This window comes from Bos javanicus, chromosome 10, assembly GCF_032452875.1.
Source record: "Bos javanicus breed banteng chromosome 10, ARS-OSU_banteng_1.0, whole genome shotgun sequence".
Taxonomy (NCBI): Eukaryota; Metazoa; Chordata; class Mammalia; order Artiodactyla; family Bovidae; genus Bos; species Bos javanicus.
Genome location: NC_083877.1, coordinates 11,504,651 through 11,524,730, shown reverse-complemented (window position 1 = coordinate 11,524,730; position 20,080 = coordinate 11,504,651). Strand labels below are relative to the sequence as shown.

The following is a 20,080-nucleotide window of genomic DNA, read 5'->3' as shown; positions in this document are numbered from 1 at the left end:
AAAGAGGAACAAAATAATACATAAGATCATTTTATGAGGGGAGAAAGATTACTGCCAGTTAGGGGAGAGCAGAGAAATTGATGGGGTGGGCAAGGAAGCATTTAAGCCAGACCCTGAGAATAAGCAGAAAATGAAAAATGTTAATGAGATATAAAGTCAACTGAATTTGAAATCAGACTCCCAAGATATACAATAATTTCAAGTTTTAGGAAGAAGTGAGGCAGAAGTTTTTTGGATATTCATTGAACTAAAAGATGAGTAAAAATAACTGAAAGCCTGAACGCACACATTCTGCAAAAATATATAAAAAATGTATAATTTAAACTTCATCCTATGATAGTCTACATTCATTACAAAAATATTCCTTACTAAAGTGTAAATATTTTCAACACCAATTTCTCTGCAAGAATGAGTCATAACTTCTGTGAAAACAGGAATATATGATCTCAAATGCTCCTGCCAATCCTTCTCTTGCCTCCTCCTTCCTTCTAACCAAAGTTCACTAGCCAATAAATAACAGGGCAAATAAATAACTTACCTTGACCAGAAGCCAAAGGATTTAAAGGTCTTTTAATTGTCTGTGGCCTAGAAACAAAAAATTAAAGTATAAAATATAAATATGTTACCCATCATGCTATCATTAGTCAAGTAAAAGTGAAATTACCTCAGAAAGTTTTTTACTAATTATGTGTGTGCATGTGTGCTCAGTCACTTCCGTCGTGTCTGAATCTTTGCAACCTCAGGGACAGGCTCCTCTGCCCATGGGATTCTCCAGGCAAGAATACTGGAGTGGGTTGCCATGTCCTCCTCCAGGGGATCTTCCTGTCCCAGGAATTGAACCGCATCTCTTATGTCTCTTGCATTGGTTAATAACTATATCTAAAATCAAGCTGTTTTACTGATTTTATAAAATATTTCTTTTTTCTAACTGCTATAAGGCAGGATGGTTATTTGTTTTAGTGATAAAGTTTCTGATCTTTTCCCACTGTAGCAGCCAAAAAGTCATTTCATAATCATTTCTTCAAACAAAGGAAGATAAAAAACACCAGTCAAGCTCTTCTCCTAGTTACCAACATATTTTTATATATGTTATATACATATGTATGTCATAAAATATACTCGTTTCAAAGACAAGCAGGAAAAAGAGGCAAATACTCAATACAAGCACTAAAATAAAAAGGGATAAAAACAGTGTGGTTAGATTATTTTCCACTTTGATAATTTTAAGTCTATCAATTTGCTCTGTGGCCTCAAGTTTGTTATAATTTCAATAAAGATGGTTTTTAATAAGTTTAAAATAAGTTTTTATAAGTACTTAATACGAAAAAAAGAGAGTAATGTCACTAAAATGTTTTTAAATCCCAAATTAAATCTAGTATCACTACTAGAGTATAGGTATCATTTTAATGTACTGTATTTATTTTACAATCGCACAACTTGAGACACTTTGAGAACAGAACACGTAAGCTATGTTTTAACAGTCAATTTTAGTGCCTCCTACATTGTATTTTAGAAATATTATGTGGACAATGATATAAATCAATTAGGAAACAATAACTAACTAATAACTAATACAAAATCTAACAAATGCTTTAGTTGGGCTCTATTTTAGTTTATATTAAAAAATTAGGAAAAAACCTCTAAAGTAAGTCAATAAATTCTATAAATCAAACATTCCTAATAAGAGTGAAGAGAATTTAAATGTTAACACATGGCAGAAATGAGTAAATGATGAAAACTCTCCACTTTCTAAATTGCAGAAATTCTGCAAGTCAAAAAAAGAAACTGCTGATCTCAAATGCTTATATTTGACACGAAAAGTAAAAAGTATTTTTGCCATACTTGGAAACTCCAGAAATTTTCCCAGAATTATCCCCACCTCTGAGATAGCATAACATCCATGTGCACACACACGTCCCTACCAAAACCCAATAAGTACCCTGTTTACAGCCTAGAGGCTTACAAATGGGAAAACTTGAAGCATGTCTCAGTCTCCCACTGTTCAAACTGACAGCTTCCACTGTAGCCAGTAGGAGGACAAAGAGGGTTCTTCCACTTACTACGTCTTTGACACTAGACAAATCAGTTAACCTTTCCAAGTGTCAGTTTCTCCATGTGTAAACAGTGATGACTACAGCACAGAGTTGTTACAAGGACTAAGGAGGAAATGTTTATAACATATTTAACACAACAACTGGCACATCAGGAGTGCTCAAATATTACTTATTTATAATAAGTAATATTTTTCTCAGAACTTAACTTTAATTTGAAAGCAGGTAAAATAACCACAGCGACAAAAAAAGAGGAGTATAGAGCACCGAAAAGAATATGCAGCTATACACCCTAATTTATTCCCTGCACTAACTATATCATCTCTCTGGCTCTAGGTTAGCTCACCTGAGATTCTATAACCCACTTAAGGAACATTTGAGAAATGCCTACAACACTCCCATAAAAGTCTAATATTATTCTAAGTCTTTTAAAAAAGAAGTATTTGTTGACATGCATGTCTACATGTTTCCCCAGAGGGAAACTGGATTAATGAATGAATATGTTACTATGTCCAAATACATCCTTTAATAAAGTGAATTTGATTTGTAATTTTAAGTCATTATGATTCTGTTTGTTTATAAAGAGAAATGAGCACATCTTTCAGGAATTTTGAAAGGAAAATGACACATACTTAAAACAGTTTTCTTCATAGATGACATTCCATATCTTCCAAGCATCTGGTCCCTTGTAACCCGTGTAGCGCTCGGGATTAAGGAGCAAATCGACATACTCAGCATCAGGAGACTGTATATCTGTAAAACAACATGTTTTATAATAATCTTTCTTTTTTTTCAGTTACCTTAAAAAGCTAGTATGACAGACTGTATTGCATTGATTCTAAGGCACTACAAATGTTAACAATGCATTTGGGACTTAAAAACACCTTTTAAGGAGAAAAATACAAGGGAAAAGAAGAAGAAACAAAAACATCCACATTAAATTACACACCAGTGGCAAAAGCATCCTGGTTTTACAAAGGTAAAAAAAAAAAAAGGAGTATGTGAATTACAGAATTGAAGGAACATAGTAATTCGATTCCAGTAAGCTATCCAGGCAAAGAATATACGTACATTTCCCATCACATTAACCACAAGCAGTTCATAAGTAACTGAGGTAAGTGAAGACGTATTAGTACCACTTCCTTTTTACATGACCACCACAAAGCTGTCCCAAAGGTATAATCCTAAATATGCAAAAAATTATAAGCAGGATGATATTTGTATCAGTATTATTTATTAAAGGGAAAATTAGAAGCATCCTAAATGTCCAACAGAGCAAAGCACAGGCTCTGGAGCCAGAGTACCTGGATGAGATGACTGGATGGCATCACTGACCCAATGGACATGAGTTTGGGCAAACTCTAGGAGCCAGAGACAGGCAAGTTTGGCATGATGTAGTCCATGGGGTTGCAAAGAGTTGGACACAACTGAGTGGCAGAACAACAAACAACCTACTACTTATTGACTTTGAAACCCTGAGCAAGTCATGTAAATTCTCTATGCTTCGGTGTCCTCATTTGTAAAATGAGGATAATACTCATAGTGTTACTGTGAGACTTAAAGAAGTTTAAAGATGCAGAGTGCTGAGAACAATAATAAGAGTAAAATAAATATTAACTAGTGGTATTAGAAGATCCTCTGGAGAAGGAAATGGCAACCCACTCCAGTATTCTTGCTTAGAGAATTACAGAGACAGAGGAGCCTGGTGGGTTATAGTCCACAGGGTCACAAACAGTTGGACACAACTGAGCAACTAACACTTCCATTTCCATTTCCACTGGTATTATGATATATAATAGACCACTTTACAATCAAGAGAACTATTAAGTACAAAGGCAACCTAATAAAATGAAAAGATAAGCACTATAGAAAAGATAATTATAGATATATATGAAAACCATACCAAAATTGGTGGGATATTGGTTTCTTATATGTTCTATAAATTTGTATAATGTATTAAAACTTTAAAATGAAACCAAAAAAATATGACCCCTAGTCCTCCAGTTGCCTTATGGAATTAGTTAATAATACAGTAATAACTAATCTATAAAGCTTAACAGCATGAACTAACAAAGAATGAGGAAGGGAGTGAAAATGGCCTCAAAGCAACCAAAGTGGATGACAAAAATCTGAGCCAAAAGGTGCTTACATGACAGTCCATCAAGCTCTCTACAGTATCTACTTCTCATTTAAAAAATTAAGATAAACTAAGCTTGGTTATTTTTAACCCAATTCGCAGTTCATTAGAGTCATAAATTAGAAGGGAATTTGCTTCTGGAAACAGCACAGTGATAGCACCTAGAAATAACTGAGAGTTCAAGGTAAAAGTAGCAATTAAAATAACTAGAAATAAAAATTAAAACTTTAAAAACAAATCTGTATGGAATCACCTAGTTTAGGAACAGATAACTCTGTTCATCTCAATTATTAATAGTACTATAGAGATTGCTTCAGTATAGCAAATTATAATAAATTTATAAAAAATAACACTGGCTTTCAAAATAAATAAATAATACTCAGCATTTAGTATTTTAAGACAGAAAACAAACCACCAAAGAATGATTAAATTTTTAATATTCTGCCTCATTAGAGATAAACATTAGCTGACTCATAATTTTACTTATGACATACTTCATCTCTCTCCAACTTCATTTTATAAAGTTATTATAACCATATTTTGCCAGATGACAAAAGCTCAAATTTCTAATTAAGATTAGATGTCAACTACAGGAAAAAAACTATTAAAAATACAAACACATGGAGGCTAAACAACACGCTTCTGAATAACCAACAAATCACAGAATAAATAAAAAAAGAAATCAAAATATGCAAAGAAACGAATGAAAATGAAAACACAACAACCCAAAACCTATGGGACTCAGTAAAAGCAGTGCTAAGGGGAAGGTTCATGATAATACAAGCTTACCTCAAAAAACAAGAGAAAAATCAAATAAATAACCTAACTCAACACCTAAAGCAACTAGAAAAAGAAGACATGAAGAACCCCAGGGTTAGTAGAAGGAAAGAAATCATAAAAATTAGGGCAGAAATAAATGAAAAAGAAACAAAGGAGACCACAGCAAAAATCAACAAAGCTAAAAGCTGGTTCTTTGAGAAGATAAATAAAATAGACAAACCATTAGCCAGACTCATCAAGGAAAAAAAGGGAGAAGAATCAAATCAACAAAATTAGAAATGAAAATGGAGATATCACAACAGACAACACAGAAATACAAAGGATCATAACAGACTACTGTCAGCAACTACATGCCAATAAAATGGACAACTTGGAAGAAATGGACAAATTCTTAGAAAAGTACAACTTCCCAAAACTGAACCAGGAAGAAATAGAAAATCTTAACAGACCCATCACAAGCACAGATATCGAAACTGTAATCAGAAATCTTCCAGCAAACAAAAGCCCAGGACCAGATGGGTTCACATCTGAATTCTACCAAAAATTTAGAGAAGAGTTAACACCTATCCTACTCAAACTCTTTCAGAAAATTGCAGAGGAAGGTAAACTTCCAAACTCATTCTATGAGGCCACCATCACCCTAATACCAAAACCAGACAAAGATGCCACAAAAAAAGGAAACTACAGGCCAATATCACTGACGAACATAGATGCAAAAATCCTTAACAAAATTCTAGCAAACAGAATTCAACAACATATTAAAAGATCATACATCATGACCAAGTGGACTTTATCCCAGGGATGCAAGGTTTCTTTAATATCTGCAGATCAATCAATGTGATACACCACGTTAACAAATTGAAAGATGAAAACCATATCTCAATAGATGCAGAGAAAGCCTTTGACAAAATTCAACATCCATTTATGATAAAAACTCTCCAGAAAGCAGGAATAGAAGGAATATACCTCAACATAATAAAAGCCATACATGATAAACCCACAGCAAACATTATCCTCAATGGTGAAAAATTGAAAGCATTTCCCCTAAAGTCAAGAACAAGACAAGGGTGCCCACTCTCACCACTACTATTCAACATAGTTTTGGAAGTTCTAGCCACAGCAATCAGAGCAGAAAAAGAAATAAAAGGAATCCAGACTGGAAAAGAAGTAAAACTCTCACTGTCTGCAGATGACATGATCCTCTACATAGAAAACCCTAAAGATTCCACCAGAAAATTACTAGAGCTAATTAGTGAATATAGTAAAGTTTCAGGATATAAAATTAACACACAGAAATCCCTTGCATTCCTATACACGAACAATGAGAAACCAGAAAGAGAAATTAGGGAAACAATTCCATTCACCATTGCAATGAAAAGAATAAAATACTTAGGAATAAATCTACCTAAAGAAACAAAAGACGTATATATAGAAAAATATAAAACACTGATGAAAGAAATTAAAGATGACACAGATAGATGGAGAAAAATGCCATGTTCATGAATTGGAAGAATCAAGAATCAATCTTGATTCATGAATCAAGAATCAATCAATATAGTGAAAATGAGTATACTACCCAAAGCAATCTATAGATTCAATGCAATCTATCAAGCTACCAATGGTATTTTTCAGAGAACTAGAACAAATAATTTCACAATTTGTATGGAAATACAAAAAACCTCAAATAGCCAAAGCAATCTTCAGAAAGAAGAATGGAACTGGAGGAATCAACCTGCCTGACTTCAGACTATACTACAAAGACAGTACTATCAAGTCAGTATGGTACTGGCACAAACAGAAATATAGATCGATGGAACAAAATAGAAAGCCCAGAGATAAATCCATGCATCTATGAACAACTTATCTTTGACAAAGGAGGAAAGAATATACAATGAAGAAAAGACAATCTCTTTAACAAGTGGTGCTGGGAAAACTGGTCAACCACTTGTAAAAGAATGAAACTAGAACACTTTATAATGCCATACACAAAAATAAACTCAAAATGGATTAAAGATCTAAATGTAAGAAGAAACTATAAAACTTCTAGAGGAAAACATAGGCAAAACATTCTCTGACATAAATCACAGCAGGATCCTCTATGACCCACCTCCCAGAGTAATGGAAATAAAAGCAAAAATAAACAAATGGGACCTAATTAAACTTAAAAGCTTTTGCACAATGAAGGAAACTATAGGCAAGGTGAAAAGACAGCTTTCAGAATGGGAGAAAATAATAGCAAATGAAGCAACTGACAAAAAATTAATCTCAAAAATATACAAGCAGCTCCTGCAGCTCAATTCCAGAAAAATAAACGACTCAATCAAATAATGGGCCAAAGAACTAAACAGACATTTCTCTAAAGAAGACATACAGATGGCTAACGAACACATGAAAAAGATGTTCAACATCACTCATTATCAGAGAAATGCAAATCAAAACCACACTGAGGTACCATCTCATGCCAGTCAGAATGGCTGCTATCAAAAAGTCTACAAATAATAAATGCTGGAGAGGGTGCAGAGAAAAAGGAATTCTCTTACACTGTTGGTGGGAATGCAAACTAGTACAGCCACTGTGGAGAACAGTGTGCAGATTCCTTAAAACACTGGAAATAGAACTGCCATACAACCCAGCAATCCCACTGCTGGGCATACACACTGAGGAAACCAGAGTTAAAAAGGGACACGTGTACCCCAATGTTCATCGCAGCACTGTTTATAATAGCCAGGACATGGAAGCAACCTAGATGTCCATCAGCAGAAGAATGGATAAGAAAGCTGTGGTACATATACACAATGGAATATTACTCAGCCATTAAAAAGAATGCATTTGAATCAGTAAAATGAGGTGGATGAAACTGGAGTCTATTATACAGAATGAAGTAAGTCAGAAAGAAAAACACCAATACAGTATACTAACGCATATATATGGAATTTAGAAAGATGGTAACAATGACCCTATATGCGAGACAGCAAAAGAGACACAGATGTAAAGAACAGTCTTTTGGACTCTGTGGGAGAAGGTGAGGGTGGGATGATTTGAGAGAATAGCATTGAAACATGTATATTATCATATGTGAAACCGATTGCCAGTCCAGGTTCAATGCATGAGACAGGGTGCTCAGGGCTGGTGTACTGGGATGACCCTGAGGGATAGGATGGGGAGAGTGGTGGGAGGGGGATTTGGGATGGGGAACACATGTACACCCATGGCTTATTCATGTCAATGTATGGCAAAAATCACTACAATATTGTAAAGTAATTAGCCTCCAATTAAAATAATTAATTAAAAAAAAAATACTGAAAGGCTATAAACAAAAAAAAAAACCAAGTCCTAAATAAGACAAATGCTTTAAGAAAAATAAAAATAATATATGAAAAAAGAAGATTTACAAAATACCTATCCTCTACCTATCATTACATACATTATTTATTTCTTATAAAGCTGTCCTTTTTTAAAAAATATATTCACCTTCCTGTAAGAGAAGAAACAAAAATATGTGGACAAGTTATTCAGCCAAGATAACAGAACTCCATCATATACAGAGTGAATTACTGATTTGTGACACAAAAGTAAGCATGTAGCTTTAAAAGGACGCTTTGGTAAAGGTATTCCCATTCTTTCTCTAATACTGCAGGCCTAATAAAAATATAAGTTGCCATGTTACAAGGTGAATTTTATCTCACATAGCAATGTTTAGGCCAAAGAATCCTTGCAGAAAAGATGGCAAAATTAGCGTTGGGAGAGCATTTTATCATCCTTTCCTTATTGGCCTAACACTAGGTATAAGTCCACAGTTCTTTACCCAACACCCTCGGGCCCAAATGTGATTTGAAATTCAGAACTTTTCAGATTTTAGAACAGTAATATAGTACATGCAACATATGCTGAATATTATTCCAGCAGAGATTGGGGCAGCAACCTTTAAACAAACACATAAGTATTTCTGTAGTAAAAAAACATGAATATTCATACTGAGTGAATCTGCACTAAATTTAAGGAGAAAAATAGTCATTTTTTAAAGTTTCAGATTTGGGAATTAGAAACAATGGATTACACATATGTATCTGCTAAAATGTGGTCATGGTTTTCATTAAGTAAAGTTTATGTACTTTTTTTCCCCAAAATAAAGCCACAAATTAAATACGAGTACTTTCCCTTTTTCTTTTCCCTTTTTTGGGGAGGGGGGTGTTTCAGATTCATCTTTTGCTTACATTTAAAATGATCTATATCATTCTTTTCACTGATTTTTTAAAAAAAATCATTAGTCTGTTCCAAAAGAAACAAAGAAGGATACAAAAACTCAACTCAGTTTAATTTTGTTTAGCCAATTAAAATGCTAACAAGTAAACTTACAAAAAAGGAGATACTAAAAAAAAATGGAAGACTGGGAGAATCTATAAATCTAATTTAAAAATCCATAAATCAAATGGTTCTAATGCATTCTAGGACTCCAGATTTTAATCATACCAGAGCTCTGGCTTGGTTTTATTTAAATGTCACAGACATAACTCATGGTTCATTATTTTCTTTCCAAAAAACAACACAAATCATCATTAAGGAAAATATTTAACAATCCAAGGTCAGTATAACAAAGCAGGTTATACAAGTACCTGAATATATTACAAAAGTTAAATATATATATATTACTAAGTACACAGAACTGCAAACTCAGGAGGTGATTTTTTTTTTTTTCCAGAAACTGGGTTATCTTTTTAAATTGTTTTATTGTGGTAAAATATACACAACATGAAATTTGTCATTTTAACCATGTTTAAGACTACAATTCAGTGGCATTAATTATATTCACAGTGTTGTGCAACCATCATCACTGTTTCCAAACTTTCCGATGATTTCAAACAGAGACTGAAACCGTTAAGCAATAACTCCCACTCTCCTTCCTGCTAACTCCTGGTAACTTAAAACCACTTCCTGCCTGTATCAGTTTGCCTATTCTAGGTATATCATGTAAGTGGGGTCATAGGACACTTGTCCTTTTGCACCTTGCTTATTTCATTTAGCCTAATGTTTTCAGTGTTATCCATACTGCAGCATGTATCAGAACTTTCTTTCTTTTTATGGCTAAATAGCATTCCATTGCGGAGAAGGCAATGGCACCCCACTTCAGTACTCTTGCCTGGAGAATCTCAGGGACGGGGGAGCCTGGTGGGCTGCCGTCTATGGGGTCGCACAGAGACGGACACGACTGAAGCGCCTTAGCAGCAGCAGCAGCAGCAGCACTCCACTGTACGTGTACACGACACTGTGTTTATACAGTCATCTGCTGATGGGTACTTTGGCTGTTGCGAATAAGGCTGCTGTGAACAGGTTGTACAAGTATCTGCTTTACTGTTTTCAATCTTTTGGGGGTAAATGCTAAGGAGTTGACCGTTAAGTCACATGGTAATTCTGTGTTTAGCTTTTTGAGGAACTCCCAAACTGTTAGAAACTGAGGATTTTTTTCTTTAAATTATTTCAAAAGAATATTTTTCCTTAGGTACAATCTTAACATGCATAGTATAAAAAATGTTATACCATCAACTTCACAGAAGTTGTCTGAGGAATCATCATGCTTGGTCCACTGAAGAACAGCCTTCTGTGTTTCCTCACTTTAAACAAAGAAAATGGAGTTACTCTTTTTCTTAAGTTAACATTTCACCTGGAAAAGCACAAAATACTACTGCAAATAAAACACCAAACCTCAGAGATTCATCCACAGCTCCAAGTCGTTCAGCTTGCTCACATTCTTCAATGAGATTATTGGCTTCTTCAGAATACTAAAACAAAAGGGAAAGAAATAGAATTCAATTAATTGTATTTAAAAAATTTTTAAGAAGACTGTCTAAGGAATTTGAGGTTCTTTTAGAGCTAGCATCATCCCCTTGGTTTCAAAACTTTACAAGAAAAAAAAAAAAACAAGCCTCACATTCCTCCTGAAGCTAAACTATAAGTAAAAGGCTTTGCTCTTTGTTTTGTTGGAGAACACAATTTACTATTATGTTTACAAAATAAAGAATAATTTATAGTCCAACAACTATCAAAATGTCCACTAAGAAAATCTTAGAGGTTAAAGAAATCAGTTGGCAAGGAGTCATGGCGCAGTGTTCCACTTTTCTAATGACCTAATTGTGAGCATCAGTTTTCTTTTCCATAAAATAAGTGGTTGGGCTAGATCATGTGCGTCTACGATCTATTTCAACTCTAAATACCATGATTCTAAAAATGCCCTGGAGGTTACCAAGTCTTATAAAAAGTACTCCAATATCTTTAGGTGCTTAAAATACATTGTTTAACAACTGTATTTCTTTGCAAAGTCAAAGTCACGATATGTATTCTGCTTGCTGTGTACAAGGGAAGTAATATGGATCATGAGACTTCACAACACACCAGGCATCACTACCATACAGCTAAAAGATGACACTGGAAGCAGGAGACCACGAATTCAATCACTCAACAAATATAAACTGAGTGCCTATTATGTCCTTATTGTAAGGATGATCGTACAAATGACTGTCCAGACAAGGACTCTTTTGAGGATAAAAGTGAACACTGAAATAACTGAAATGACATAACTGTTTGAAATGATTTGTTTCATTACACTGGTTGACCTAAAGACAACTCAACTCAAATACTACTTTCAAAAATAAAATTATTTTTATACATAATTAGGACTTCTCTGGTGGCTCAGTGGTAAAGCATCTGCCTGCAATGCAGGAGACATGGGTTCGATCCCTGGGTTGGGAAGATCCCCTGGAGAAGGAAATGGCAACCCACTCCAGTATTCTTGCCCAGGCAATATCATGGACAGAGGAGTCTGGAGGGATGCAATCCTTGGTGTTGCAGTCAGACACAACTGAGCATGTGCTCACACATACATAATTAAGTATAAACGGGTAAAGGCATATGATGTATAACTCTTAAATGGTTTAAAAAACTTTATGTATTTAAGCATGCTACGACAGTTGAGGCAAAATATTAAAAATTAGTGAATGTTTATAAAAAATGTACAAAATGTCTTTATATTAATCTTGCAACTTTTCAATAAGTTAAAAATTATTTCAAAATAAAAAACTTAAAAATACTTAGCAAAAAGTAAACAAAATTTGTTCAAAAGATAACATACACTTATGTATTTTAATATACCTATCTATATTTAAGCAAAAGTTGTTTATTATTGATTACCTGAATATTAAAATGTAAGTTAAAGAAAATAACTATTCCTAGCTCCTATTTAATAACTTAGTTAGCTTTGTAAGTCACATCTGTCTCAAAACTATGTCAGTGGCATTTTTTCTGGAGAAAAATAATTTTTCTAAGATGCTTATTATTTTCAGTGTTTTACAAAATTGCCCACAATCTTCTTCAAAGTTAATTTTAAGGTTAATTTGAAATCATCCCTACTTTCAACTGACTCTTCTCTGAAGATACAGTTTTTAATTGAGAAGACTTCCCTCCTGGCTCAGCTGGTGAGGAGTCTGCCTGCAATGCAGGAGACCCAGGTTCCATCCTTAAGTTGGGAAGATACCCTGGAGAAGGAAATGGCAACCCACTCCAGTATTCTTGCCTGGAAAATCCCCATGGACAGAGGAGCCTGGTAGGCTGCAGTTCATGGGGTTGCAAAGAGTTGGACATGACTGAGCCACTTCCACTTTAACTGAGAAAAATATTACTTCTACAGGTAAATATATGAAAATATTTTAGCCCACATATTTTCACAGTTCTATTCTTTGCCTCTAAGTACATCTCTTTAACAAATAAGATAAAAATCATCAAATAAATTATCTTCAAAGTAGAAATGAAATTGTAAGCTTTCTTAATTTAAATCCATTTCAGGTCAGAATTTGGGCCTTCCTCATAGCTCAGAATATAAATGTATCCAGTTAAAAGCAAGAGTTCATCAAGAGGAGACTCTTCCCACAAGGGGAGAGTCTCCAAAACACAATTGTAAAATTTCAGAATTTAATCTAGTATACCATTTAAGCTTTCTTCACTTAATATGTAAAGTTCTTTCCTACTTTTCATATCAATGAATATCCAGGTCTTTGTTTACAAGCTTTGTTATAATAAGTACAACTTGCTAAAGCTTCAAAAGCTGAAATTTGTTTTGTTCTCTTCTTTAAGCAGTCCACCAATAGATACTTTGAATAATGATTCTCTACTGATTTTGAAAATGCAACCAACATTTAGAGGGCTCATTTATTTAAAAATGATCAATATCAATGAAGCATTCTTGGACTATTAATAGTTCTTCAAAGGCTCAAGCATTTATAAAATTGGATTGATGATGGAGAGCAAAGAAAGTCCACTACCATGCTGAAGTAATATTTTATTCAGTATAAGCTTCATCCCCAAAACTTCAGTCATTACTTAGTGTATATATAAATACAAAATCTTATTTTGTTTTTCAGCTGCTCAGTCATGTCCAACTCTGTGACCCCATGTACTGCAGCACACTAGGCTTCCCTGTCCTTCAGCATCTCCTATATATTTTGACAAATATATATATTTTGACAATAGTAATCGTCAAATAGATAGAAGTAGTAACTTCTATCTTAAGTAATAACATATCACAGCATGTCAGGATACAATTATGTATGTACCTCAACCAATTACAATTCTGATTTAGTTAAGATTTCTTGATTTAGTAAGGACATTTCTTGATTTACCAGGACATCGTTTCTTTTTCCTTAATATTTTATTATCTGGCTGTGCCAGGTCTTAGTTGTGACGTGTGGGATGTTTAGTTGTGGCTTGCAACTCTTAGTTGCAGGGTGTGGGATCTAGTTGCCTGACTAGGGATCGAACCCAGGCCCCCTGCATTGGGAGCATGGAGTCTTAGCCACTGGACCGCCAGGGAAGCAGGACACTGTTTCATCAAAATTTAATATGTGTATCATCCCCACAAAACAAATACTTCATCTTCAACTTTGAACTTTAAATGAATTTATACTAACATTCAGTGACAAATGCTTTTCTTCAACAGAATGAACTTCTGAAAATTTTACTTTGAGCATCAACTGAATGAAAAAAATCAAACAATTTCTGGGACTTCCCTGGTGGCGCATTGGATAAGAATCCACCTGCCAATGCAGAGGACACAGGTTGAATCTCTCATCTGGGAAGATTACAAATGCCTCAGAGCAACTAAAGCCTGTATTCCACAACTGCTGAGCCCGCACTCTAGAGAAGCCCATGCAAAGCAACAAAGACCCAGCACAACCAAAAATAAATAATTTTTTTTTAAATTCTGGAATTAAAATGATTATTTGAAACAGCTGATGACGGCATCATTTAATTACACGCAAAGCTCTGCACTAGAGCCAACACATTAATAGCTATGACTTCATTCTTTGTGTATGAATAAAAAAATGCAGAATCAAAAATGATCAAAATTAGTTTAAATCTAACACAGAAAAAGTGCAGAACAGCCATTGCCTCTGGGGAAGGCATATGGATTGACTGGGATGGGGTAGGAAACAACTTTCTAGGGTAACAGCAATGCTCTGTATTGAAACAGAAGCCTAAGTTACAAAGATGTATGCATTTAATAAATGCACATTTAAGATGTGTGCACTTCATTGTATATCAATTTTATTAAATGTACATATAAGCAAATATTAAACTCTACTCAATCATATACTTCTAATTATATATATATATAGTTAATGACATATAGTGAGGACAATGTATACTGATGCTTACAACTTGTTTGAAATACATCCAAAAAATAAAATGGTTTAATGGACGGCTAATAGGATGAACAGATAGACAGATATGTAGTAAAGTGAGTTTATGAAAATGTTAATAGTAGAATCTAGGTGATTAGTATGATTAGTATGATCCAGTGTTCACATGAAAATTCCTTCAACTTGGCTGTATGTATGAAAATTTTCATAATAAAAGTATCAGAAAATTTTAATTTAGAACAGTTATTTAGTCTAAATGGAAAATCACACATCCCAAAATGATTATGTAAATGTATCGTCTGCAGCTGCACATGTTAAGCTGTCTTAGACACATTCTTCTTAAAACAACCACTAACTTACAAAGTAGATGCTCAGGCTTTGTCAGCAGATCTGTGTGTTTTGATTTTCATATGATCAGTGATACTTCCATGGTTCTTATGGATGGGAAACAATAATACTTGTGTGAGTTATATATCGTCATCAACTGCTGTGAGAAGTGGAAATTCAGTACTTCATTTTTCATTAAACATGTACTTTCTTTTTCCTCTTTTAGTTCTTTCAGTCAAAAGGATTTACTGTAAAATTTTAAAAGTACTAAACAGTAATAAGTGGTTAATTTGCACCATGCAATGAAGGATAAAGCCACTATAAAATAGGACTACTCTCTCTATGCAGGACTACTCATCCTCTGCTTCTCATACATATTTCTCATAAACTTAATCTATAATTTCCCAGGTTTTTCACTAACACAAATAGCACCTTAGGAGCTTAGGACATATAACAGGTATGATGCATACAAAGTGAAATGTGTGGAATATGTGTGAATCCTATTTGAAATTGACTATTAAGAGCTTCCAGGTGTCTCAGTGGGTTAAGAATCTGCCTGCAATGCAGGAGACACGGATATGCAGGTTTGATCCCTGGGTCAGGAAGATCCCCTGGAAGAGGGCACAGCAAACCACGCCAGAAAATCCAATGGACAGGGGAGCCTAGCAGGCTACAGCCCATAGGGTCGCAGAGTTGGACTGAAGCGACTGGGCTCGCATGCACATACATTAAGATATTTACGAAACAAGAGAGACTGGAACCCTGACTTTGGTTATGTGGGGTTTTTAAAGTATCATCTGTCTTAGAGATGCATACAAAGTATTTGTAAACAAAATGATTTATCTCAGACTGGCTTTAAAATAATTGGGAGAATGGAGTGGAAGGGATAGATGAAACAAGATTGACCGTATATACTGGTAATGCCTTAAGCTGGGTGACGCGTACACAATTTGGGGTTCCCCCCTACTTTTTTCTTTTAAGCTTTAATTTTTAAAAAAAAAAAAGGTAAAGAAAATGGAGGAAAAAAGAATTAGAGCCGCTGAGTACACATAACTTTCAAGGAGTATCACTGTACAGGGGACCAGAGAAGTGAGGTTTTAGTTGGTAGGGGAAGTGAGTTTTTTAGTTTTGCCCAATACTAGACACATTAATAAGTATATATACAAACCTTGTAGCTTGCAGACTTAATTCCATCAGGAACTTCATCCTGAAAGAAATTTTAAAATGCTTTAGATGACAGTTATTCTATCTTCTGAAAAAAATATTTTATAGTTCTATGATTTGTAAGAAGAATTCACAGAACAAATGACTGAAGTTAACAGGCTAATATTTAACTGAGAACAGTTAGGCAGTCTTTATATTATTTCTTAAAAATAAACAAAAAATTCAATAAGTCATGCTGTGGATTGATTACACATATTAGAGCATGGAAATATAAAAACAGAATCTTGGCCATTATTCTTCTTAATGCTCAAACTGTCCCACATTTGACCACTAGGAGACTAAGTGCTGGCCTGTGTCTTTTCTATGTGGCCTGTGTCTTCAGCTGCACTGGTGTCTTTTATATGTTTCCCCAGTAATCTTTTAAAAAAAAAATATTTCTATTTATTTGGCTGTGCCAGATGTTAGTTGCTGGCATGCTGGATCTTTGTTTCAGCATGCAGGAACCTTAGTTGCCACATGCAGGATCCAGTTCCCCAACCAGGGAACCAAACCCGGGTCCCCTGCATTGGGAGCAAGAAATCTCAGCCACCGGACCACGGGGAAGTCCCTACCCCAGTAATCTTTAACAGCACTTTTTGTTTCTGTTATGAAAAGACACTCCAGGCTCCTATATATTTCTTGTTCCAGTCTAGGAATCAACCATTTTTTAAGGAACTCTAGTTCTTTTCAGAGGAAAATGGTACTAGTTTTTAGTTCTGTGTTGACCACTGCATAACACAGGATCTATCTGCCTATTCTCAAAGTGATGCTGTTAGTAGAGATAATGACGTATGTGAGAGAGTGCTGTAAGTTGCAGGGTCCTATTCCAATGCTAAATATATTCAGTGCAGTCCTGAAATAGATTCCAAAGGGAAAGACCCACACAGAGATGAACACTTTATTGAGTACTCATCTAGACTTTGAACTAGATCAATGTATAGTCTTTTTCTATGACCAGATATTTAGATGGTTTCTAATTTTTTTATATAATAAACCAGGTCAAATATATAGGTTGATTTCAGCAGAACTGACATTTTTACAATATTCAGTACTGCTTTATGGTCATCTTTGGACATCTATCCAATTATAAGTGAAAATCTTTGTAGAATTGCTAAGTCAAAGGATATGTACTATTTTTATTGGCTACATCTTTCTAATTAATCTCCAAAAGATTTATCCACCAGAGTGTTCATTTCTTACTCCTGGACTAACGCTGAATATTGTTTTTCTTTTTCACATTGGCCAATTAATAATGGAAGTGAAAGAACATTGTTCTGATTAACTGTAAAGGTAATAAATAACTCTCAGAGAGAGTCCAGCCTCCATGGGCACACAATCTGCCTCATTCAAATATTCTCTGGAATCAGGGGTGCAAATCAAAAGATGTGCATTTTAAAGCCCCATTGTTGTGCTGCATTAGTCACTCAGTCGTGTCCAACTCTTTGCAACCCCAAGGTCTGTCCATGGAATTCTCTAAGGCAAGAATATTGGAATGGGTTGCCATTGCCTTCTCATTGAAGCCCCGTATGAAGAACAGAATTTCAATTTTTTATTATTTTTCTATCTCCACTGTGTCCCAACATATAACCTGAACCAAGTATATACATGAACTGAAAAAAGAAATCAAAGTGTTGACAAAAAGAAGCTGGTCTTAGTTCCTCATTTAGCTCAAAAAGGTATTAACAAAACATCAGCAGACCTTATGCAGTAGTGAGTTAACCGTGTTTCACCTTGTACATGTATTGCACATGTGATAATTGCACTGTACTCATGATGCAGTGTCCTTTTTTTTTCTTCTTTTGGCCACACCATGTGGCTTGTGGGATGTTAGTTACCCAACCCGGGATTGAACCCGGGCCCTTAGCAGTGAAAGTATGGAGTCCTAACCATTGGACAGCCAGGGAATTCCTGCAATGTCTTTTTAAGATACACAATGAAGAATATAATAGTGAGATGTCAAGATTTCAGTAATGTACAATATAAAATGCTAGATGGGACAGCTGATTATTTAGGCTGAAGCAAGTATTTCAAAGTATTTGAAATTATTTCTAATCACTCTTTAGTTGTGATAGACTGCCCTACTCAGGAACTATTAGAACTGAGACCAGGCTTGTCCTAAGAGGAATTAAAATGGCTCATTCCCTTGTTGTCATTTGGAGTGGAGCTCCGTGGTGTCTCTCTCCTCTACCCTCCCTTTCCTCTGCTCCTTGTGTGTACACCTTCGGCATATCTATTATTGGGTTATCCTAGATGTATTGAAATGATCACTTAGTGTTTCTCTTCCAGTACTTCGTCATGACAAGTGCTCATCTTACTTGCCCAGGTCCAGGTACATAGTAGACTCTCAAAAATATTCATTATTGAATAAAATTACATTCAATTGCTAATTGCTAGTTCTTCACCAGTCTCCACTCCATCTCATCTTTCGCTCCCTACTCTCCACAATACTACCAGTAATCTTTCTGAGTCTTCGGTCTAATTATGGCACTCCTCTGCTACACTAAAATATAAGAATATTTATGGAGTGAATAAATATTTTCTGTTGTTGTTGTTGTTTAGTTGCTAAGTCATATCCAACTCTTTTGCTATTCCATGGACTGTAGCCCACCAGGCTTCTCTGTCCATGGGATTTCCCAGGCAAGAATACTGGAGTGGGTTGCCATTTCCTTCTCAAGGGGAACTTTCCAAGCCAGGGATAGAACCTACATCTCCTGCATTGGCAGGCAGACTCTACCACTGCACCACCAAGGAAGCCCAAATATCTTTAAAAAAAAAAAAAAAGACTTCTCTCCATCAAGAACCCAGGTCAAGAAAAAAAAGAGGGGGGAGGGTATTGGCATGAAAGGCACTTGACTCCAGTTCTACAGAAGGTGAAATAAGTAGGTTCTCTCAGTCTCTCAGCACAAATTGGTAGCTTTCACCGAATTATTTTATTTTAGTATTTCTGTGGGCTCAAGTCAGATAATAAACATCTTAAGGTTTAGCTTCTTAAATGCTACACTTGGCTGTTTTCTCTAGGATTTACAGTGAAATGGATTTCATCTGTCAGTCTGTCAACCTGGGAATCAATAAGCTATTCCTTTATACGACGTGTCTCTCAGGCTGTCCTGCCCTCTCCAATCTTCTTCTGAAGGTGGCAATCCCTAGTTCTACACTGTGTTAAAATAATTACAAGTAACGCTGTTGCAAGATGAGATTCAAATTTGCAATAATTGCCAAACTGCTTGTTCTGACTAATGTTAATAGCCCATTTAATGTGCAAGTGCAATTAAATGTCTTTAATAAGAATCCACCATAGTTTTAGCATTTTAAAAAGCCATACAAAAAAAGTACTTGGTAAATGTGAATTTCCTCAAATACTTTTCCTATTACTAAATATAAATACCTAGAATTAGTGAAATAAAATGAAATATTTAAATTGATATCATTTTAATGATATGCTCATGTTTAAAATAACTAAAAACTTGCTTTTCGTTCAGCTAATGATAAAATACTCATAAATAACACTTTACACTTGCCTTATTCCTCATACTAGACACGTATATGTAGCAATATTTACATGTATACAAATAAGCTGCTCAAACAACACTATCACTTTACACCCATTAGGATGGCTATTATCAAAAAAAAACCCAAAAAACAAACAAACAAACAAAAAAACACAGAAAACAGCAAGTGTTAGCAATTTTAGTGAAGTCATTCAGTCATGTCTGACTCTTTGCGACCCCATGGACTATAGCCTGCCAGGCTCTTCCATTCATGGCATTTTCCAGGCAAGAATACTGGAGTGGGTTGCCATTTCCTTCTCCAGGAGATCTTCCCGACCCAGGGATCGAACCTGGGTCTCCTGCACTGCAGGAGTTATGACCAACCTAGACAGCATATTGAAAAGCAGA

General features: G+C 35.0%; 1 protein-coding gene across 2 annotated transcripts in view; it reads right to left on the bottom strand.

Moving 5' to 3' along the window:
* ERO1A (endoplasmic reticulum oxidoreductase 1 alpha) overlaps nucleotides 1-20,080 on the bottom strand; it is a 50,479-nt gene that overhangs the window by 19,148 nt on the left and 11,251 nt on the right. For both annotated transcript variants that reach the window (XM_061430077.1, XM_061430078.1), the window contains exons 4-8: nucleotides 16,150-16,188; nucleotides 10,669-10,745; nucleotides 10,504-10,577; nucleotides 2,684-2,804; nucleotides 539-585 (exon numbers count right to left, since the gene is read on the bottom strand). In XM_061430077.1, the coding sequence (XP_061286061.1) occupies nucleotides 539-585; nucleotides 2,684-2,804; nucleotides 10,504-10,577; nucleotides 10,669-10,745; nucleotides 16,150-16,188 (358 nt within the window). The remainder of the gene's footprint in view (nucleotides 1-538; nucleotides 586-2,683; nucleotides 2,805-10,503; nucleotides 10,578-10,668; nucleotides 10,746-16,149; nucleotides 16,189-20,080) is intronic.